At 42.6% G+C, this 21,242-nt stretch overlaps 1 protein-coding gene across 3 annotated transcripts in view; it reads left to right on the top strand.

Annotated features, from left to right (window-relative positions):
* Positions 1-20,904, top strand: part of MTMR2 (myotubularin related protein 2) — a 73,650-nt gene extending 52,746 nt beyond the window's left edge. For all 3 annotated transcript variants that reach the window (XM_039521020.1, XM_039521021.1, XM_039521022.1), the window contains 10 exons: positions 805-906; positions 2,703-2,786; positions 7,091-7,240; positions 8,889-9,077; positions 10,441-10,626; positions 12,350-12,556; positions 14,161-14,253; positions 16,062-16,175; positions 17,890-18,066; positions 18,945-20,904. In XM_039521020.1, the coding sequence (XP_039376954.1) occupies positions 805-906; positions 2,703-2,786; positions 7,091-7,240; positions 8,889-9,077; positions 10,441-10,626; positions 12,350-12,556; positions 14,161-14,253; positions 16,062-16,175; positions 17,890-18,066; positions 18,945-19,106 (1,464 nt within the window). In that variant the 3' untranslated portion in view covers positions 19,107-20,904. The remainder of the gene's footprint in view (positions 1-804; positions 907-2,702; positions 2,787-7,090; positions 7,241-8,888; positions 9,078-10,440; positions 10,627-12,349; positions 12,557-14,160; positions 14,254-16,061; positions 16,176-17,889; positions 18,067-18,944) is intronic.
* Positions 20,905-21,242: the final 338 nt, after the last annotated feature.

The raw sequence follows: 21,242 nt of genomic DNA, 5'->3' as shown, positions 1-21,242 counted from the left end.
CAACACCCTACCTGTAGATTCTTCCCTTATACAGCAAGGGAGCTCCGGCTCAGGCATCCCTGTTGGTCTGTATGGGGAGAAAGGTGGTTTCTGAAGTAAGCTGAACTCAGGCCTTTAGGACAAGGCCCATGTCCAAGAGGAAAGGATACTACAGCTTCTTGGACAAGCGATTGGAAAAAAGGCAGTCCTGGTCTCTGCTACTGTTTGAGCAGGTGGGATTCTACCGAGACTCCCAAACTGTGAACATGCTTAGTCAAGGGAATTGTATATAATCTGAGACAAATCCTCTAGTTGCTTCCTCAGTACACCATAGTTGTTGTCTTCTCTGGACACTGTATCTCCTGAAATTTCCTCTGTGTGAGAAGCAGGATCCAGATCCAAGCAAGGCAGCCATCTATTTTCTTTAGCTGTTTCTCTCATTTTTTCTTTTGGCCTGACTCCTCATACATGAAAGAGGGATATTCGTGTATATGAACCCTCTAGCGTGACCACCATTTTCCATTGGTTACTATAGGCTCTTAAATTGTTTACTACAAATCTCTGTGTTTTGGGTGAGGAGTTTCTCCCTTTTGGGTAAAATGTATTGAACCTGGCTTCTTCTAGCTTCAGAATTCTGGTTTTGTAGGAGAGTACAGTGTATTGGTCTTTGTGATCTAGCCGGACCATTGACCTTGTTCATAGAAACGGTTCAGATGTAGAAACCCGGGTTACAGTTCTCCTTGGATTCCTCGGAATCACTATGCACATTCAAGTTGTATTTAAGGTAATAACAGTTTGATGTGATGGTTTGTTTAACTTTTCTAGGACATTCGAAACTTACGGTTTGCTCATAAACCTGAGGGACGAACTAGGCGATCCATATTTGAGAACTTAATGAAATACGCTTTTCCAGTGTCCAATAATTTGGTAGGTATTTCTCCTGCTGTTACTAGAAGATGCAGAACGTTGGTGCACAGCTTTGTTCAGATAATGCACTATTTTTATGGGGCGACTTTATTTGTGAGAGGAGAAATGCTGATCTTAAATCCTTTCTGGGTATGTCTACGCTGTGCCAGCTGACTTGGGCTAAGGGGCTCAGCCTAAGAGGGTGTTTAATTGCCGTGTAGACATTGGGGCTTGGGCTGCAGACAGAGTTCTGGGACCCTCCCATCTCTCAGGGTTCCAGAACCTGAACATCTACAGTGCAGTTCAACAGCCCCTTAGCCCGAATCAGCTGGCATAGGCCTGCCGCAGGTTTTTAATTGCAGCGTAGACGTACCCTATGTGGACAAAATGCTGCTTAGAATGAGATCTTCTGGAATTCCAGGTATGTTGAAAAGACAGGAGGTCTGGTCTAGTGATTAAAGCACAAGATCAGGAGTCCAAAGGTTGGATTCTGTTCCTGTATCTGTCACAGACATTGAATATGACCTTGGGCAAGTCACTTTTTTGTCTCATTTCTAAAATAATAATAAATTGCTTACTCCCCAGGAGTGCTGAGACTTTATTAATTAATATATGTAAAGCACTGGGATGTTAAATGGAAAGTATTCTAAGTGTAAAGTATTATTATTATTTATTAATAGTTATTAAATACCTGTACAGCCTCAAAGCCTGATCCAACTATACTAAAGTCAACGGGAGTCTTTTCAGTGACTTCATGGGCGTTAGAGCAGCAGTTTGTCACATTTTACATGAAATTGTTTGAGCAAAGGGAGAATGCCCGGTTCATAAATTCCCCAATCCTGCAACTTTGTGTGCATGTGCATTCCGTGCCTGCACCATGGAGATCCACTGATGTGAGCATCAGCAAGAGAACTCCCCTGTGCCACGCTTGAGTGGGACCTACTTATTTCAGTGGGGCTCTGTGCAGACAGATTGGTGCGTCCACATGCAAGCAGTTGCAGGATCATGCCATATTTTGTAACTGAAATATAGTATAGTATATTCTTCTTCATGTGTAAAGGAAATGCAACTCCTCTGTGTCACTGTACAATTATTTGAGAAGCCTGGGCGGGGAGTTTTCTCACTGATGCTCACATGCTTGTAATGGAGCAAAATGTTCAGGGTACAATTAAATCTGTTAGAGGTTCACAGTCAATATTTGGCTGACTACTCTCACATCTGCAGAACAGCTGGTCCGTTCAAGGATATGACGACCATGCAGTTATTGCTTTAGATCAGGGATTCTCAAACTGGGGGTTGGGACCCCTCAAGAGGTCGCAAGGTTGTTATATGGGGGACCGTGAGCTGTCAGCCTCCACCCCAAACCCCGCTTTGCCTCCAGCATTTATAATGGTGTGAAAGATATAAAAAAGTGTTTTTAATTTATAAGGGAGGTCACACTCAGAGGCTTGCTATGAGAAAGGGGTCATCAGTACAAAAGTTTGAGAACCACTGCTTTAGATGCTGGTGGGTAAAGGATGTACTTCTACATAATGTGTGAGAGGGGCCTTCTTGCCACACAAGTCATTTTCTTTTAACAGTAAACACCTTTTGTCCCTGTGATGTAGGAGGCAATGGATCAGTGTGATAATGAACATGGAAGAATGTACATTAGTGTGTTAATTACACCGTAGAACGGGAGTGTCAATTACTTTACAAAGGCTTAAAGAAAAGGAGTGTAGTAGAAACAAAAGAAGAGTCGCAGGTTATTATCTGAGATGTCAGATAACATGAAAAATGAACGTTGAGTATTTAATGCTAAATGTTCTTTCTCTCAGCCCCTTTTTGCATTTGAATACAGAGAGGTTTTCCCTGAAAATGGCTGGAAGGTGTATGATCCTATTTTGGAGTACAGAAGACAGGTAGGTGCTTGTTTCACATTCTTGCTCCTGTATGTTATTCTTCGAAAGTTAAAGTTTTTGCTGGAATATAATTACTGATTGTATGTAAGGAGGAATAACCCTAATCAGAAGTGTCTGCAGGATCAGGGCATTGGTCAGCATATTTCAGTAACTGACAGCAGAGGTACAGCTGCACAGGCAGTAACAACACCTTAAATATTAGTGTAAATGGGATTCAGGATGCCGGCTATTTTCATGATAATGTGGTAAAAATACCCTGTGGCCCTGTCTACACTATCGGCTACACGGTTGCTGGCAGCTCCTGAAATGAGGGCTAATTTTGCTAGTGGAGACACAAGCCCATTGAACTTTCTAGGGTATGTCTATGCTTAAAACCACTACCGTGGTTCTCTGATCGCTGTAGTTAATTCACCTGCCTGAGACATGGTAGCTAGGTCGATGGAAGAATTCTTCTGACAGACTAGCACTGTCTGTACCAGAAGTAAGAGGATTTTTACACCCTGAGAGACATAGCTATACCAATGTAAGTTTTCAGTGTAAATCAGCCTCTATTCAGTGATGGGTTACAGTTTTTCCATCGTGCTTTAATTAGTTTTAATCCTTTTTCTATACATTTACAGTTTCCTAAGGGTTTTTCTTTTTAAATGAAAAAGTTTCTTTAAAGAGTTTTTTAAATATGTTTTAAGTAGGAAGTTGGAAGGAGAAAATCCATATAAATGTTGAAATAGATACTGTATGTTGTCTTGGGGACTATTTTAAGGGATCAGCCTAGGCAGGGTAAGGTACAAATGTTCGTAGGCTGGAACAAAGGTTTGGAGTATATCCAGACTGGCCTTTACAAAGCTGTTAATTACTTTGAGTTAATTGGCAATCAGTTAACTTGAGGTAATGAACTCTAGGGGTACGTCTACACTGCAATAAAAGACCCATGGCCTGGGTCAGCTGACTTGGGGTTGCGGGGCTTGGGGTGCCGGGCTATAAAATTGCAGTGTAGATGTTCAGGGCGCAGGGTGGGGAACCCTATCAACTTCTTCCTAGTGTAAATACTGCCTCGGATTATGTCTTCTCTGCAAGAAAAGTGAGTTATTTGCACTGAGATAACTCTCTCAGTGTAAAATCAAAGGGGAGACAACGCTCAGGTATGTATCTAGTTGAGATCAACCATCTTTCTTCCCCCACCCCATCCCTCAAGCCTAGGGTTTACTTTGACTAGTTACATGAAGGTAACAATTACAAAGCCTTGTCTCCTCTAGGATGTTACATTGAGTTAGCTATCTTGGTGTGAAAACACACCTGGGTTTTGCAGTGAAGACAAGCCATGATCTGAATTCTGACTGTGATGGAACATAGTCATTACCATACCAGATCAGACCCAACATCCATCTTGTCTTCCAAAACAATTGGTACCAGCTGCTAAAGAGCAAGACACAAGCAGTCCTTCAGTAGGCAGTTATGGTATGACCTGGCCCCCTTTAATTAGAGGTTTGCTTAGGTCCTTATGAAGTGTGAACAGAAATCACAGAGGCAAAATGTATGTGTTATCTAGAGAACCTCTGGAACGGATTTAAAACAATTCTGAGAGAGCTGGTCTTGGCACAAGCAATGCATTGGTTCTATGGGGACCCTGTGGTCTTGCATGTTAATTGGCATCTCACAGACCAAGTGAATCTTCTCCCTCTGGGTGTGGGAGTAGAGGGCAACAAGTAGAATCCAGCTGTCAGGCATTCAGAAAAGGCCTGACTTCTGGAGGGGAATAGGGTTGCCAGTGCCAGATGTGTTTGAACCTATGGATGTGATGTGATCTCTTCAGATTTGTATAAATGATCTAGAGGACATTGCTACAATAGAGATCCTGGAGATTAGGAAGGATGTTTAGTGAACCCAAAACTACTCTGTAAATGTCCCTGAGAAAAGAGAGAAACGTGTAACTTATTAAAAATTTATCGGTCATATAAAATGACGGAGAATAATAAACAATGTGTAGAGAACAAAAGGACCTCAGAGAGGCTTGGGTCTGAGTTGGTAATTGAGAGCATCTGTGGCAAATTAAATTTCAAACTGAAATCGCTCCCTGATTTTTATTACACTGGCAAAATATGAAACAGAACTGCCAAACTAATAAAATTCAGCTAAACCCAAAAGGCTTCTAGATTACTTGGGAATAACGTAAAGCTTTCAAGTTTCAAACAAGGTGGGGAGCAATTGGAAAATCTTACAAGGGGTTCTGAAACTCGAAATGTGGGATGTTTCCCTAAGGAAGCCATGCTGGAATGATACTATGCTCTGGTTAGATGCTTAGTGGAACCACAGCATGCAGGCTTCAGAACAAACAAATAGGAAAAGATACTTGAAGTGGTGCTGTAGAGGGAAGAGCATCAGTGCTTACCCAAAAGCAGAAAGGTAGAGAAAGAGAACAGATTTTTAAAGGGGAACATTTCCTAGGAAGGGAAAACAGGAATTGATCGGAAACGGTTCAAAATGAGGCTTAGTGTAGAATCTGCCCTCAATTAGACTCTGATCCAGTAAAGCAGTTAAGCCCGTGCTTAACTTTAAGCATGAGAGTAGTCAGTGGAAAGTACTTATGCTTAACTTTAAGCACATGTGCTTATGGGATTGTGGCTGTCATACCCAGTCTGATTCAATGTTTGCACTTTCACCATGTGACCAGCAGGGGGGAGTGATTCAGTTGAATAAAAGTTTATATGCTGCATGTTTAGATAATGTGAATGTAAGTAAGTGATTAAAGAATAACATGAGTCAATACCACGAGGCAGATTGTGTCTGGCCCCTGATTGGAGGGGGCATAAGTTGCTTTCCTCCTTGGGCCCTCATGCAGAGAGTATGAACAGATGCAACTCTTGATGCTCCTGAGTTCAGGGACTGCAAGTGGTGCTAGCCTACCTGGAGAAGATAAACCATCTCCCTACCAGGCATCCATACCTCTCTGTGTGCCAGCTTGTCTCCCTGTCAGATCTCACTGACTGCTGCTCCCTGCTTCAGGGAGTGTCACTTTAAATCTTCCAGTCCTTTAATCACCTCCCTTCACAGGAATCTAGTCCCTTTGTAACTGTTCATAGCTCTTTGATCTGCTAATGCCCCGCTTTAGCAAAACAAGGCATGCAGCCTGACAGAGACAGGAGGTAGGAAGGGTCTTTGCAACTCATAGCCTCCCTCATTCTCTTCCAAGTGTGTACCAGGATGTTCTCATCTGGGAAGCCATTGTGTTGCCTTCCTGCTCAGCCCCCATTGAATTGAAGCATTACAGGCATATAATAAACACTCCACTGCTCCCAATACAAGTTAAATTAGTACAATTATACAGGAAATTCTAATAACCTACCACAGTTATACAGTAGGCTCACCTCGCTGACCAGGCCCCTTTCAGTGTTCATAAAACTCTTCCATCTCAGTATTCTTAGATTATTACATCCTAGTTCCACAACTGCCACACTAGGCGCTATAGCAAAAAGTGCTTCTGGATCCCAGAATTCACAGGTGCAGCCACATGCCAAAACAGTTGTGTCAAAACAGAATTGGTGTGTGGACACACTAAACCAGAGCTTCTCAGTTCCTTATGAACTTGGCTTGGGGGACTGGTTGATGGGAACCCCGTGTCCTCTGAACCGTGTCCTGACACAGCTGCTAACATTGCACCTTTATTTTCTCTCTCGTTTTTCCATTGTCTGTCGCCCCCCCCCCCTTCTCTTTTCCATGTGCTTTACTGGCTCTTCTCCATTCTGGTCTCCCCTCCACCTTGTCTGGTGGCTCCCATCCCCACTCTCCCACTCACCAAAAAGGTGAGCGTCACTGGGGCACCATCCAGGGCTGAGCTGAGCAACAGAGAAAAGGAGAAGCTTGGGCTAGCCGGCTCCTGTCCTGCGCTCTGTAGTCATGAGCTGTTCCTGCCGCTTGTTACGTTAGGGGCCACAATGGGAGCAGGGAGAAAGTTGCTCTCAAAGCATTGCTTCACCTGCTTCACAGTATATTTTCCATGAGTGTGATTCTGGGTCTTGTAGTTTTACCCACCTTCCCTGATATTCTCCACTGCTCTGTCTCCATGAACTAAATCACTGTCCCTCTTGCAGGGGAGCACTTTACCAACTCATCACAAAGACAAGGGAGGTAACCGGCCATTTCATACAATCTGTGTTGCTGCCATAAGTTTCCTGCCTTAATACAGACACGCTTGTATGTGCCCTTGAATTTAAATTCTTAGAAGTGACGGCAAAGTCCGCTGGTCTCTTTTCCTTGGGTTGGGGACCCTGTAGTAGTTATTTTCTAAACTACTGTTGTTTCATATGCAGGGAATTCCCAATGAAAGCTGGAGAATAACCAAGATAAATGAGCGCTACGAGCTGTGTGATACATATCCTGCCATTCTAGTCGTGCCCGTGAATATTCCAGATGAAGAATTAAAGAGAGTGGCATCTTTCAGATCAAGGGGTCGCATACCAGTGAGTATGACAAAGGAAGACACTTTGATGTGGTTTTATAAAGACCTTTGTACCATAGAAACCTGATGAGGTTCAACAAGAACAAGGGCAGAGTCCTGCCCTTAGGACGGAAGAATCCCAGGCACTGCTACAGACTAGGGACCGAATGGCTAGACAGCAGTTCTGCAGGAAAGGACCTAGGGGTTACAGTGGACGAGAAGCTGGATATGAGTCAACAGTGTGCCCTTGTTGCCAAGAAGGCTAATGGCATTTTGGGCTGTATAAGTAGGGGCATTGCCAGCAGATCGAGGGATGTGATCATTCCCCTCTATTCGACATTGGTGAGGCCTCATCTGGAGTACTGTGCCCAGTTTTGGGCCCTACAGTACAAGAAGGATGTGGAAAAATTGGAAAGAGTCCAGCGGAGGGCAATAAAAATGATTAGGGGGCTGGAGCACATAAATTATGAGGAAAGGCTGAGGGAACTAGGATTGTTTAGTCTGCAGAAGAGAAGAGAAGAATGAGGGGGGATTTGATAGCTGCTTTCAACTACCTGAAAGGGGGGCTCCAAAGAGGATGGATCTAGACTGTTCTCAGTGGTACCAGAAGACAGAACAAGGAGTAATGGTCTCAAATTGCAGTGGGGGAGGTTTAGATTTGATATTAGAAAAAACTTTTTCACTAGGAGGGTGGTGAAGCACTGGAATGGGTTACCTAAGGAGGTGGTGGAATCTCCTTCCTTAGAGGTTTTTAAGGTCAGGCTTGACAAAGCCCTGGCTGGGATGATTTAGTTGGCGATTGGTCCTGCTTTGAGCAGGGGGTTGGACTAGATGACCTCCTGAGGTCCCTTCCAACCCTGATATTCTATGATTTTATGATAAATAATGCAATGATCAGACAAAGAGGATGCCAGGGAGCAAACCCAAATGGTTGATGGATAATAAAAGCAATGGGGAGACCTCTGCAAGGAGTTTGAAGGCAGCATTTTCTGTGGAATTAATGTCATGAAAGAGACATAGACTAAACTGAAGTGCTAAGAAGATAAGAAAATTGAACTAAATCCAGACTTAATTTTCTAGGATACAAAATTAGCCCTGTTAATTATTCACAATTTTCTGCCTTTTCTGATTTTGGGGGGTAACTGAATACTTTTTTTCTAAAATCCTTTATTCCTGTTAAAGAAGATTCTTATTTAACATCACGTTGTAAATAAGGAATGTCATAATCATTACCTTTATTTCAGAAGCAGACAATATTATGCTGTTTCCTTCACAGATATATAAAAAGACAAGTCCCTGCCCAAAGGAGCTTACAGTTTAAATGGGGAACACTAAAACAAAATTCAGCACAATAGGCATGCGTGAAAAGGGGTCTGTCTTACTCAGCTCGTAACTGAATGGCAGGAGAATTAGCTGTACTCCATTTAAAAGTCAGGTTTAAGCATATTCATACATTTGTAAGTGGATTCCAGCTTCGGGAATGTACTGAAGTGAAAGAACAAAATACAGGACAGTGCTGTCACTTTAATTCAGTCACGACTTAATTTGATCCAATCCTCTGGAACCAAATCAAATACAAGGAATGGATCCAATGGAATCAGCTACAGGTAAATCATTTCACTATCCTACTGAATTCCTGTCTCCATTTTTCCCCCTGTGTATTGTTAAAGGTTTTGTCATGGATTCATCCTGAAAGCCAAGCTACGATCACGCGCTGTAGCCAGCCGATGGTTGGAGTGAGTGGAAAGCGAAGCAAAGAGGATGAAAAGTATCTTCAGTCCATCATGGATTCCAATGCTCAGTCCCATAAAATCTTCATCTTTGACGCGAGACCTAGCGTTAATGCTGTAGCCAATAAGGTTAGATGTGCTCTCCTCTCTCAACGGCAGGGGATGTTGCAATTCAGAGCTAGCCTACCACCGTCCTTTAATAGTATCCGCGAGGATGAAGATGCGGTTGCCGTGATAGAATTGTTGCATTGACAATGGCTCCAATCCTGCAGCTAGATCCGTGCAGGCAGAGCCTTGCCACCTGCACAGAGTCCTGCTGAATTCAGTGGAACTCCACCTGCATGAATCCAGCTGCAGGATCAGGGCCTCAAACTGTGGAGGAAGAAAGGACCACCAAGCCAGCCACAGAGGGTTTAAGAACAGGCTTTGTTCAGGGTGTTTTGATCAGCAGTTCGGAACAGAGATTCTGGCACCTTGAATCTTGGATGCTTCTGTTTTTCTGTGCCCAGCAGCTTGGGCCTGATTCCAAAAGTGTTGAGCACCCTCTGTGCATGTTGACTTTAACAGGGCCTGTGGATGTTCAGGACCATTGAAAATAGGGCCTGAGATGCCTCACGCTGGGCACCTGACATCCATGGTTGCTTTTGAAAATTTGATGGCCTGTCGTGTGATTTCTCAGCGTCAGACAGAGATTCAGTGGAATGGCTAGGGATGCAGCCCAGGACCAGACCCACGTTTTAATGTTACATAACATACAATAGATATCGAGCTTTGTTTACATGCAAGAATCCCTTTGCTGCCTAGGCTCTGGATTTTCTCTGTGTTCATCACCCCCAGGGTTCTCAGACTTTTGTACTGGTGACCCCTTTCACATACCAAGCCTCTGAGTGCGACCCCTTCCCCTTATACATTAAAAACACTCTTTTATATATTTAACACTACTATAAATGCTGGAGGCAAAGCGGGGTTTGGGGTGGAGGCTGACAGCTCGTGACCCCCCCATGTAATAACCACGTGACCCCCTGAGGGGTCCTGACCCCCAGTTTGAGAACCCCTGCCTTAAAGGGCAATTACCAGTGGGGAAAATGTAGCCTTCCCATAGGATCCCAAAGTGGGACTGCCAGACTGTAATATAGTGAGTCTGATGAATTTGTAACTTCAGCCATGGTAACTAATAATTTTCAAAAAGAAAAATTAACCCCTGTATATGATACTCAGCAGTTTAACATAGGTAAAAATTACTGTATTAAGGAAAAATACTGCAGGAAAAATCTATTAAGATTATGTACAGGAATAGCCTTGTCCCCATTTGTAAAAAGGAATACAATGCACAGGTCTGTTTCCTGCTTTCTTTCATCATGATTTTGATAGCTGATTTGTAATTGTTTTGATAATACATATCAAATAATATTTGTCCTGTAAACGCTACTGGGTTGAAAGACCAAATACATTTTTGTTAATGATTTCCTGTGGGTTTGTTTTTATTTCCCAGGCTAAAGGAGGGGGTTATGAAAGTGAGGATGCCTATCAGAATGCAGAATTAGTTTTCTTGGACATTCACAATATTCATGTTATGAGAGAATCATTGAGAAAACTGAAGGAGATCGTATATCCTAACATTGAAGAGACTCATTGGCTGTCCAATTTGGAATCCACTCATTGGCTGGAACATATCAAGGTGTGCATGTGTGTTAGTATCCGCGATGCATGTATCTGTCGAACTGAAAGGAGGGGTCATTCTGCTTTCTGCTTTTATAAAAGCAGAAGAGTCTGTTTACTCCTGGGACAGTTGCAAGGCAGCTGCTACTTTGTGTTTCATTTCAGACTCAGAATATTATAGAATAAGATCCTGATCCAGCAAAGACTTACACATCTGCTTAACTTTATGCACTCTCAGGAGTTCCATTGTGGTCAATGGGAAGTTCACTGGGACTCAGGATAGTGAGCAAAGTTAAGCCCATGCATATAGCTAAGCACATGTGCACGTCTTTGCAGGATTGGGGCCAAAGTCCAAGTGTTCTCTCTCACAGAAACTTTATATTAATTCTTTCTTTCATTCTTGTTTTTCTTATTTTTCTATAAAAGTATTCTGCACTGAAAATATATGTTTTTCACTTTGTATGGGAGAAAATATAATGGCACCAGATGAATTATTAAGTCATTTTCATCCCCCGGAGGGAAATCTTTTTAAATAAGATGCTCTATAATCCTGATAAACCAAGAGAGAGGAAAAAAATGACCGGCTTATTTGTGTAAAGTGCTGAGTGCCATCAGCTTCCCCTGCTTTAGATGAGTATTAAGGGCTCCCAGTTGCAAACAGCCCTAGAGAGAGAGAAAAAAAAAAGTCATTTACTTATAAAAAAAGAAGCTTCCAGCTGCCACATTAACATAGATTTTTTTCCTAGATTTGACCTATGATTTTTATCACATGTTGTCATTTCACTGAAAATCAGTGAGAGTTTCTCCTCTCCAAAATGTAAACTTTGTATGTGGGTACATACTACACAGATGTCCCAGGTAAAGCCAGCAGTTTCAAGTCTAAAAGTGGGATGTAGCAAGCCAAATCTTTGGGAAGAGTAGTACACTGTGTTGTTTTGTCCTGCACTGTTCCTTACAGCTGAGTAGGGTGATGTCAGCTGTTCAGTTGGTAGAAAATATTTAGACAAAGTAAATCAGTATTCCACGGGTGAATGTGTTTATAGATAGATAATTTTGGGGGTGAATAACCTATTAATGTAATAATGTCTAATGCACTAACACTTGGAACAAGGGCTTGTCTACATGGGGAAATTGACCAGTTTAGCTACAGTAGGAATAATTATTCCTCTATAGTTATACCAGCCAATTTCCCTATGTACACACGCCCCAAGTCTCACTCATCTGACAAAATTAGAATACCTGTATTTGCAGGGTTGGCACATAAAGGTCAACTCCCTGAAATTATGCATTTACATGAAAAAAAGGATAGTACAGAGCTGTTTTTGGAAAAGCAGGCTTGCCAGTTTCTTCCTTTGGCAAAATATAACCAGTCTAGTTTTCCCATGTACACTACTGCTGTAGCCAAGACAAGGGTCTTAGTTACAGCAGCACTGTTCCCTGACATGGTTAAAACAGGATTAAAATTGTAGTGTAGATGGGATTTAATTGTGTCCAGGTAACTGGGTTTAAATCCTGGACTGTCCCAAGTATTTAATCTGGCTGCTGGGACACTTCCAGAGTCATGTCTACCCTACAACTTGTAACCTCACTGGGGCATAACCACCTTGTAACCAAGCCCCTGTCTCGGTTATAATTGTGAAGCAGACATGGCCCTTGTCTTGTCTAGAGATGTCACAGGCAATTCTCCACTTGTAGTTCATAGTCTGTGGAGAAACTTCACTAATCCCCTGTCTGTGTCGCAGCTAATTCTTGCCGGCGCTCTTCGGATTGCTGATAAGGTGGAGTCGGGGAAAACCTCTGTGGTTGTGCACTGCAGCGATGGTTGGGACCGAACAGCTCAGCTCACTTCTCTGTCCATGCTCATTCTCGATGGCTACTATCGAACAATAAGGGGGTTCGAGGTGCTTGTGGAGAAGGAATGGCTGAGCTTTGGGCACAGATTTCAGCTGGTGAGTCAATAGCCTTTTGAGCAGATTCAATTGCTGGGTGTTCAACGAAGAGTATCTCACTGGATTAGTTACATAGTTATATATGTTCCTTTAATCAACATTACTTGATCACAGCTGAGCTCACAGAGTAAAGGTGAATGCCACTGATACGCATTCTGGCACATTACATTCTTTGTTGATTTTTGCTCATTGTCCTTAGACTGCAGTCAGTTGATGTTGGTTAAGGTTGTCTGATCTAATACTGTATACTTACCTATCTTATAGAGCTGGAAGGGACCTTGAAAGGTCATCAAGTCCAGCCCCCTGCCTTCACTAGCAGGACCAAGTACTGATTTTACCCCAGATCTGTAAGTGGCTCCCTCAAGGATTGAACTCACAATTTTGGGTTTAGCAGGCCAATGCTCAAATCACTGAGCTATCCCTCCCCTCATAAAAACTTTAGGACCTACAAGTCCACTCAGTCCTATTTCAGCCAATCATAGAATATCAGGGTTGGAAGGGACCTCAGGAGGTCACCTAGTCCAACACACTGCTCAAAGCAGGACCAATCCCCAGACAGATTTTTGCCCCAGTTCCCTAAATGGTCCCCTCAAGGATTGAGCTCACAACCCTGGGTTTAACAGGCCAATGCTCAAACCACTGAGCTATCCCTGCTGCCCTAAAGCACTGATTTCATTGTGTGATTTTGGGTGGTCACTTAGGTTTTTCTATCTCCATACTTGTGATGTTATCCCCATTTTACATGTGGGGAAACTGAGGTAGTTGAGTGATTGAGGGCCCAATCCAGCAAAACAGTAAACCATGTGCTTGAACTGTAAGGAGATGATTAGTCCCATCTATACAACGGAGATAATGATGCTGATCATCTTTGTAAAGCACTTTGAGATCTACATATGAAGGTATTCTATAAGAGAGAGGTATTATTATTACCTACATGCTTGAGACCAGACGAGTGGCTATACTGGGTCAAACCGTGTGGTCCTCCATACCTCTTAGCCTTCCTCCAGCCTTTAGTTTAAAAACTCTTCTACGACCTCTGTGCCTTCAGAATTGGGACCTTAAGTGATTTGCCCAAGGCCACACAGCAAGGTCAGTGTCAGAGGCCTACTTCTTAGGGGCACTTTCGTAACTACCTCTCATGGGGTGGTGAGGTTGAGCTAGTGTTTGTACAGGGCATGGCAGCTAGGAAGTGCTATGTTATAATTATCATTAGGTGCTGTGTTTCTGTGTAACTCTTGGATGATGATGATATATATAATTTAAAGGAACAAAAGTGTAAACTTTTTCTAGTCTTTTGAACACTAACTGTTAAATGAAGTCAGTGCCAGAATAACATCTGGAGCTTCTATTCAGATCACTTTTGTTTTTAGTTCTTTCTTAAGTGCACTTAGCAAGTCCCTGAGAAAGGAACTCACTTCAAAGACTAGTTCTGGACAGCTACTCCTCTTCTGCACTTACTAATATAAACATAGCAAAATCAGGACACTTTTAGACCATCTTACAGCTATTGTGGGCTGCTGCATTGGTAACCCGGGTACACAGAATCCAAGCTATTTCTTTGTGAAGCACTGTGCTATTCATGTTCTTTTTTTGTTTTGTATCAGAGAGTTGGCCATGGAGATAAGAATCATGCAGATGCAGACAGATCTCCCGTTTTTCTCCAGTTCATTGATTGTGTCTGGCAAATGACAAGACAGGTAAATTTCTAAGCTGCAAACTTGCTTTATGCAGGACTTAAATGGGTGCGTCTGGCTAGTGATCTTGCTGCTCGACTTCGAAATTAAAATACAGCATCTTCTGTGTGGTTTTTTTTGTTCTTTTCTGTTTTTGTTTGGGTACAATTGTCAAAAGTAACTGAATGAGTTAGGAGCCTGTCATTGAATGCCTATGGGATTTAGGAACCTAAGGGCCTAAGACACTTTTGAAAATAGGACTTAGGCTCCTTAGTCATTTAGTGGCTTTTGAAAATTTTATTTTCCCCGAGTGGCGTTAATTGTGTGAGGGGAGAAGGGATTGAAGACAGCTGGGTTTTGTTTCACTTTAACCTCTTCTAAAAGTGAATGCATTGCTCCTAAATTGTGCATGATTATCAACACTGGATTGTCTCCTTTACCCACAGACCAGGTACTGTACGAGCAGGGCCACTTAAATTCCTCTGCTCTTAAGGGAACATCTCTAGTGGCTTAGAGTGAGAGCCATGCCGCTGTGTCCACTCTGCATTTGGCCTCTGCACCAGGGCCTGTAGGTTGTATTTTTATCCTTTTGACAAAGGTGCCTAGACACCATTGAAAAAAACGACCTATGGTGAAGAGGGATGCCATTTTAGATGGTACTTTTCAGTCGCCAAATAGGAGAGGTGGCAGCATGTCCCTTTCTTGGATGTTGCTAAAGCATCCTTTGCAGTGGTCTTCTTAATCCTTCTCTCATCAAGTTCCTTGGGTGGAGTAGGTGTTTGGGATGGACTGAAAGGCAGCCGATGACATAGACTCTTAGGCATCAGAGATGGGAAAGACCTGTTATATCATCTGGCCTTGGGAATAGGGCTCTGAAGCCAGGGAGGACAGGATGGTAAGGGTTACAGAACAGGATTTCCTGCTGTCCCCTTGTGTTCCCCCCAACCACATCGTTTCAAATCACCCCCACACTTCTCTCTGTCCCCTGGCCCTGCTCTGACTGTCTCTCCCCCACTCCACACCCACACACGCACCATATCACACTCACACACAACTCCAGATCGGGACACAGTTTTCACACCTTTTCCCCCCGCAGGCTTTCCACCCTATATAAAGGGAGTCAGAATTATTCAATATTCAGAAAAGTTCTGATGAAATTTTGAAAAACTATTTTTAAAACAAAAGGGGGGGAAATGTTGTGAAGTTTTCTACCTGTTTTCCAAGCAGCTCAGATTGTTGTTATACCTTTATATTACAATAGACCTAGAGGCTTCAGCCAATGTTAAGGCCTTGCATGTGATGGCAATTCCTAGGTTCCCACGACCTATTCCCAGCATGTGAACTAGTTTCATGGCCTTCTGCTGCAGCCTCATGGAAAACTCTCAATTGGATGCGTGAATTGTTTCCATTTAACTAGATGGAGCTTTCATTCCTACTTAGCATTTGTTTATTTTATATCTGCTGCACCCTTTTGTTCATAACCTCATTACGGTTCTGGCATTGGAGATCTGTGCAAGCTCCAGTTTAAGCAGCTCTGGGTATATATAAATACAGTGATCAGACCCTTCAGGCCTCTGGCTTTTGCTCAGAATTCCTTATTGCACATGTAAAGCAGATTTTTGAGTGAAGCGTTTGCTCTGAGAAAGTAGTAGTATGATTTTGGAGACAGGGGCAGCCAAATAACACTAACGAATCCTGCATTAGAATTGCATAGGGGACGTATTCAGCTCATTAACTAACACGATTGGCTGTTACAGTGATATGTGTGTTCATTAGCAATGAGCAATGTACTAACAAAAATAAACTTGCAATATTCCTGGTTGTGTTTGAAGTTTCCTACAGCATTTGAATTCAATGACTGTTTCCTGATGATCATTCTGGACCACCTGTACAGCTGTTTGTTTGGGACGTTCCTGTGTAGCAGTGAGCAGCAGAGGGTGAAGGAGGTAAGGGCTCACCTCTTTCCAAGATGACTGCAATTCTCAGTGTTCCTAAAATGGGCGAATCATAGAATATCAGGGTTTGGAAGGGACCTCAAGAGGTCTTCTAGTCCAACCCCTGCTCAAAGCAGGTCCAATCCCCAGACAGATTTTTACCCCAGTTCCCTAAATGGCCCCCTCAAGGATTGAACTCACAACTCGGGGTTTGGCAGGCCAATGTGAATGATGCTGATGGAATTGTTCCCATTCCCAGTGACTCCCATGGGAGCAAGTTTTGGCCCTGACAGATCTTCCAGCTGAACAGTTGGCATTCAGGATTCCTCCCCGCTGTAAACTGGTGTAAACTACTCATAGCTTAATTTCTATACTTGAGACTTTTGTACATTTCAGTGTATTCAGAATCTCTAAAGGCACCTTCAACCGTTAGCCTCTGTCTTAACAGCTATCAGTTGCCTAGGAGATGTTTATCTAAAGTTCAAACAAAATCATACTTTCAACTACCTGCCCAGTAATACTAGAAAGTGAGCTGATTGTAGAAACTAAAATGTGCTCATAGTCATACCGTACATCCAGCTGACAACATGGAAGTAACAGGGTGCCAGATGTGCATTTTTCCCTGGAGAGACTGGAACTGCTAGCTATTACAGGGAATGTGGCTGTAGTTCGTTACATTGGATAGTTCTGTACTCTAGCCTGGCCTACTTTGGCAGAGCTCAAAGCAGTTACAAGACCCAGAGTGCAAGTGGAGGAATGTTGTGTACATTTGCATGACTTAAAACACTAATCCAAAGTTACAAGTACAACCCCAACCTGAAATCAAAAGGAAAATGAATGGCGCTCACTCAGTCTCAGCTTGCTAAAGCTGGAAGCACCATTTAATTACACAAAGGTTTCATCTACACTAGGAAAAATGGCATCTGTAATTCTCCACTGGGGATGGCAACAGTGGAGGCTGTAGTCTAGTCAGGGCTATGGTGTTTAATCACTGTGTTGCATAGACGTGCACTGAGCTGAATTTAACAGCACAGTGGTCAAAATCACTATTAAAACCACATTGCTGGTGAATTGTGTGTCCCAGTTTGCCCAGTATACATGAGGCTGGAATATTTGTCATTCCAAAGAAGCAAACACATGCTCTGTTTGCTGTCTCTTTAAGGCTCATCAGTCTAGCAAAGCACTTAAACCCATATGTAGTCCCAGTGCCCATATGTAGTCCCAGTGATTTCACTAGGACTACTCACATACTTCAGCTATTTTGCTAGATTGAGGCCTAGAACACATGCTTTTTCCTTGCAATTAAATACCCTGGGCCCTTTTTTGAGAGCATTTGAAAGATGGGAAGCTTAACAAAAATAATGGTCATGTATCTCCTGTCCTTTAAATCTTCAGAAAACCCCATCTCCTCTCCGGGCAGCCTTCCCCTTTTTGTGCCAATGGCGATTCCCTTGATTGTGTTGCAGGTTGAGCTGGGAATAAGGGATGTTTGCATGCCACGCTGTATATGTATATGCCTGCCTGCATGTGTTTATATTCTAGAGAAAAAGCATAAAATGTATGTTTTTAGTTATGAAAATGCAGCCAGATTTTTATTAATATGTATATGCATATGCATGTATTTTAAACATGTGTTTGCTGGTATAAATACTCATAAAGCTGTGTAGATAAATACTAGTGTTCATATGGCTGGGTCTGTAAAACAGCTTTTATTTTTTCCTTAAAGGGCCTTCCAAAAAAGACTGTGTCACTGTGGTCTTACATCAATAGCCAACTTGAAGACTTCACTAATCCCTTGTATGTGTGCTACGCCAACCATGTCTTGTATCCTGTGGCCAGCATGCGCCACCTAGAGCTTTGGGTGGGTTATTACATCAGATGGAATCCAAGGATGAAACCACAGGTGACCATTTTGTTTCTAAAATACTGTGTTTGTCAAAAATCTTGTCTCTGATGTTCCTAAGGAACCAGTCACCTTGGCCTCTGGGAGCTGCACAACAGTAAGCAATACTTTCCAAGCCCAAGCTGCCACAGCTTAAGTTTAAAAACAAAACTTAATTGCAAGCACTACACCTGCGACATGTAATTGAACTGGGCGCCAACTTTAGTTTTAAAAATATCAGCCACGATTTTAAAAACTGGGTGTCTGACTTTAGACTTCCAAATAAGTGGATTGGAAATCCCTGGGAGCTGTAGGTGCTCAGCACCTTGAGAAATCAAATCACTTGAGCAGGCGTAGCATTTTCAAAAGCGCCAGGTCCCACTTGCAGGAGGGACTCAGGCGCCCGAGCCTCATTGAACGTCAGTGGGACTTAGTTGAACATTTAAGACAAGTTAGAGATACTTAGAAGACTCTCCAAAGTGCCTTTATTCTATATCTACTTAATTATCAACAGTATTGAGATGCCAAGGGGATAGGTGACCGAGAGATCTGCAGGTCTCAGCTTTTACAATTCACAGTGCTTATGTTATTAACCTGTTAGTTTGTCTCATTCCCAAATCAGCTTTGTAAATAAAATACAGCAGCTGAGGACAATAAGCATCAGGGCCCTGGAACTAGCAGGCTGCAAGAGTGCAGGTGACAGATAAGTGGCAAGGTATGTGGAAGTCAGTACAGCTAATTCATTTGCTTCTGGGCTGTAACAGGAGAGGATGGCGTAACCCTACAAACTACAAAATGGATAAAGAGCAACTGAGGCAACAAAGACATTTAGTGGTTTAGCAGACTTGGCCTGTGCAGCCTTTTGTTGCCACTCAGCTGCACGTTCTTTTGCGTTGCAGGAACCTGTCCACAGTCGATACAAGGAACTTCTTGCCAAACGGGCCGAGTTGCAGAAGAAAGTGGAGGAGCTCCAGAGAGAGATTACCAACCGATCGACCTCATCCTCGGAGAGAGCTGGCTCTCCTGCACAGTGTGTCACTCCTGTACAGACAGTTGTATAATGTGGACTTCTATTAAATATTTCCCAGGACCACCTTAAAAGGGCAGCTCTAGTAGGAAACCCTTTGAATTTAGATCCTGGTGTCTTGGAGGCACCAACTACCTTATTTATTACATTTCTCTCCAGGGTAATTTATTAGTACTGTAGCACTAGAGGAAGCTTAAGCTAAAAAAAAGGGGCAGACCCCTATGCAATCTTTTTGGTGGCTAGATGATGCTAAAACTAATTGCACTTGCCATCTAAAAACAAAACCGAGCGCTCTCACTGACTTAGCTGTTAGAAATCATTTTGCTTTGAATGAGCGACTACTGCTTGGCAGGAAGTATTCTGTAAGGAAAGTATCTACAGCGGAGGAGGAGGACTCTGAAAATTCTCCACCTCGCTGAAAGGAAACAAAAAGAGACTGAAGTAAGAAATCAGTCTGCAGAATTCATATCTGATTCAAACGTTTAGAATAGAGCCATTGAATAGTTTGACTTATCAATGTCAATATAGATATCACTGTCGGTTGCATTGTTTTGCCAACGTCTCACTGGGAGACAGATGCTGATAGGACCCGAGTAATAGAATGTTTTTTACTAGTTAGATTGGCTCTTTCCTATCACTTTGATATACATCAGAAGCCAGACCAAGTTCTGCGACTTTACTTCTGTCATGGAGGTGGAACTTAAAAGAAACAGATTTCATTGTTTGTTAGGTATATACCCAATACTGCAAAGCGATGCCTTATTTACAGGAAGGGCAGCTTCTACCTGTAGGACATGGTAGTGGATGAGCCCCTTGTATCCCTTAGCTTGTCCTTTTGGGGACCAAGTTTACCTCCATCCCCCTCACCTGGAATCATCACTTATTTTCATCCAATTCAGTACAATGAAGCAACTGTTAATTACTGAGGGGGTGGGAAACAGATCCCCCAGTAGTTTCTGCAGCCCTTTTTTGGGGGTGGGGGGGCCTCATATCCAAGAGCTGGCAAAGCAAATGATATAAAACATGGCAAGTAAAACACTTGCTGGGATCAACTCAATTTAATTTTGCTTAGGTAAGTGTAAACAGTTATTTCCATATTTCAATGTGGGATCGTGATGATGTACTTAAAATTCAAACTATTTTACTTCTCTTCTGTTGACAGTAAGTGTATCGACCAAAGAGAGCTTTCTGCATGTATTACAATCGCAATGTAAAAGTAGTGCTCAGTTGCTGGAGTGGTGTAGTCTGCTAGCATAATATTTCAGCACTAGCGTAATACTTTTTACTCTGTCAGAGAAGAGAATACAGTGTACTTGGAGCAAAGAATCATTGCCAACTGCACAATGATCAATTAAACTTTGTCCAAAATCAAGTTTAATAACTTTATTATAGAAATCAGGGTGAAAAGAGTCAATTTTTTGGTGATTATTTTTGTTGAACTGATTTTTTTCATTTTAATTGTCTTTCCAAATACAGGCATATGCACTTGAATGAGAAGGTTGGGGGTGTAGCAAAAGTCAAAATATTTATAAGGGCTTTTTAGCTTTGCCTCTGGATCTCATTTCCATATGCAGCTGTATGTTCTGATCAGAGTAGTTGGGCTGATTTTTGTCGAGGCAGTATCTGTATATTGCCTCTGAGGGGCTGCATTCCCTCTAAGGCAGTGGAATTCCCTTTGGAAAACTACTGTGTGCCTCCCTCTTTCTCCTGCAGCTATGTCAACCCATTAGGGTGAAGTTTTCTCTTGTGGATGGCCCAGCATTAAGATGAAGTGTAAACATCACTGCATTTGTTAGGGTAACATGAGCCTTAATGAGATTAAAAAAAAAAAAATCAGCTTGTGCTCATTTTTGCACCATATGATGTATGGGGAGTGGACAACTTGCTTTAAGTCCACGTGTGTGAGAGAGACTGACTGGTGGCCTGTCCTGTCACTATATAAAATGCATTGGTCTTAAGTTCTCAGGGACTGCAGTGCAGTATGAGAACCTATATGGAAGAGTCCTTTACCTTTTTACCCTCACTGTGGCAGTTTCACTAGGTACGTATTATTGTCCCTTTAATGTTTTGTTTCCTTAAGGTTAATACTAAGCGGTGAGTGGCTGTGGTTTTTTCTCCTTGGGCCCTGCTCTCCCTCCCACTAGTATTTAGTTGTTCTTTATTTAAAAAA

Source organism: Mauremys reevesii, linkage group 1, assembly GCF_016161935.1.
Source record: "Mauremys reevesii isolate NIE-2019 linkage group 1, ASM1616193v1, whole genome shotgun sequence".
Classification (NCBI taxonomy): domain Eukaryota; kingdom Metazoa; phylum Chordata; order Testudines; family Geoemydidae; genus Mauremys; species Mauremys reevesii.
Note: the sequence above shows the minus strand (reverse complement) of the source record. Positions and strands in the feature narration are given on the sequence as shown.